The sequence below is a fragment of the Mandrillus leucophaeus genome, unplaced genomic scaffold (genome assembly GCF_000951045.1).
Source record: "Mandrillus leucophaeus isolate KB7577 unplaced genomic scaffold, Mleu.le_1.0 Scaffold65, whole genome shotgun sequence".
NCBI classification, from domain to species: Eukaryota; Metazoa; Chordata; class Mammalia; order Primates; family Cercopithecidae; genus Mandrillus; species Mandrillus leucophaeus.
Window position 1 is genome coordinate 3,757,419 of NW_012107030.1, and position 1,317 is coordinate 3,758,735.

At 41.4% G+C, this 1,317-nt stretch overlaps 1 protein-coding gene across 3 annotated transcripts in view; it reads right to left on the reverse strand.

The window, feature by feature from the left end:
* The window catches only part of FAM45A (family with sequence similarity 45, member A), a 40,580-nt gene that overhangs the window by 7,265 nt on the left and 31,998 nt on the right, over positions 1–1,317 (reverse strand). For all 3 annotated transcript variants that reach the window (XM_012001099.1, XM_012001100.1, XM_012001101.1), the window contains one exon: positions 381–488. In XM_012001099.1, the coding sequence (XP_011856489.1) occupies positions 381–488 (108 nt within the window). The remainder of the gene's footprint in view (positions 1–380; positions 489–1,317) is intronic.

The window sequence follows — 1,317 nt, forward strand, 5'->3', positions numbered from 1 at the left end:
AAGAAAGGAATATTTGTTGCTTTAAACCACCAAGTTCTGTATGACTCAGAGACATTTCAAAATTAAGAAAATAAACCGCTAAGTTCTGAAGTAATTTGTTACGTGGCAATAGATAATACACCTTGTTTAAACACAAAAGTGGTGAAACAAGATGAACAGACTATTTAACTTCTTAGCATATACTTTGCTTTGTAAGCACCCGGGATGTTCTGCTCATATGTCTATGTCTGCAGGAATAAATGTTGTGTTCTAGACACGGAAATATCCATCTTCAGCAGAGTGGGTAAGCCAGCCCTCAAATACTAGTTTTAGAGAATCAGCCTAAAAATGTGCAACTGTTTGGCTTATATCTTGTATCAAGAACAGAACAGAGAACAAACCTTTTGCAAGGGGAGCAATGGTAATCTCACTCTCTGCCAGATTCACAAACACATCATAGAGGTCTGGTCTGTTGCTCACCTCCAGGTCTACAAATCCAGCGATGTAACCTGCATCATAAACATGACCAACCTTACTGGAGTAGGAAGAAATATGGTGAACCCATCAAAAGCATTGGGTCTAAAAGCTCATTGACTGCTCTCTTTCACTGCTTTATTCATTTGGGAACATTAGCTGCACCCTGTGGCAGTTACTTAGACTACATTATTATTAGTTGCCTGAAGAAATTCACACAACTCCAAATATTCCAAAATCATCCGTCAGTGTCAAAGACAAGACTGAAGTAGGGCATTTACTTTCCAATCATTGCTCTTGGGGTCAAGAATGATAGCTGGGGCAGAAGGCAGCAAGGAATCTCTTGACTGATGTTCCCCCTTCAGGTCTTTGCCTTCAGGAAATCAATGCCAAATGCCTGGGTTCTCAGGGTAGAAATGGCATCATCTTTAAGGATTCAAGGCAAATCAGGAATTAGCAGACCTCTGGGATTGGTGTTAGAACAATGATTCCCAGATTTTTTTGATTTCACAGAGCAATACAATTACAAAAAAAAAAAAAAAAAATTATCTGAGGAGTGACTGGTATGGTTTGGATCTGTGTTCCCACCCAAATCTCATGTCGAATTGTAATCCTCAATGTTGGAGGTGGGGCCGGCTGAGAGGTGACTAGATCATGGGGGTGATTTCTCATGAATGGTTTAGCACCATCCCCTTAGTGTGGTTCTCATGATTGAGTTCTCACAAGATCTGGTTTAAAAGTATACAGCACCTTCCCCCACCTTCCTCCTGCTCCAACCATGTAAGACGTGCCTGCTTCCCCTTCACCCTCTGCCATGATTGTAAGTTTCCTGAGGCCTCCACAGAAGCTGAAGCCACTATGCTT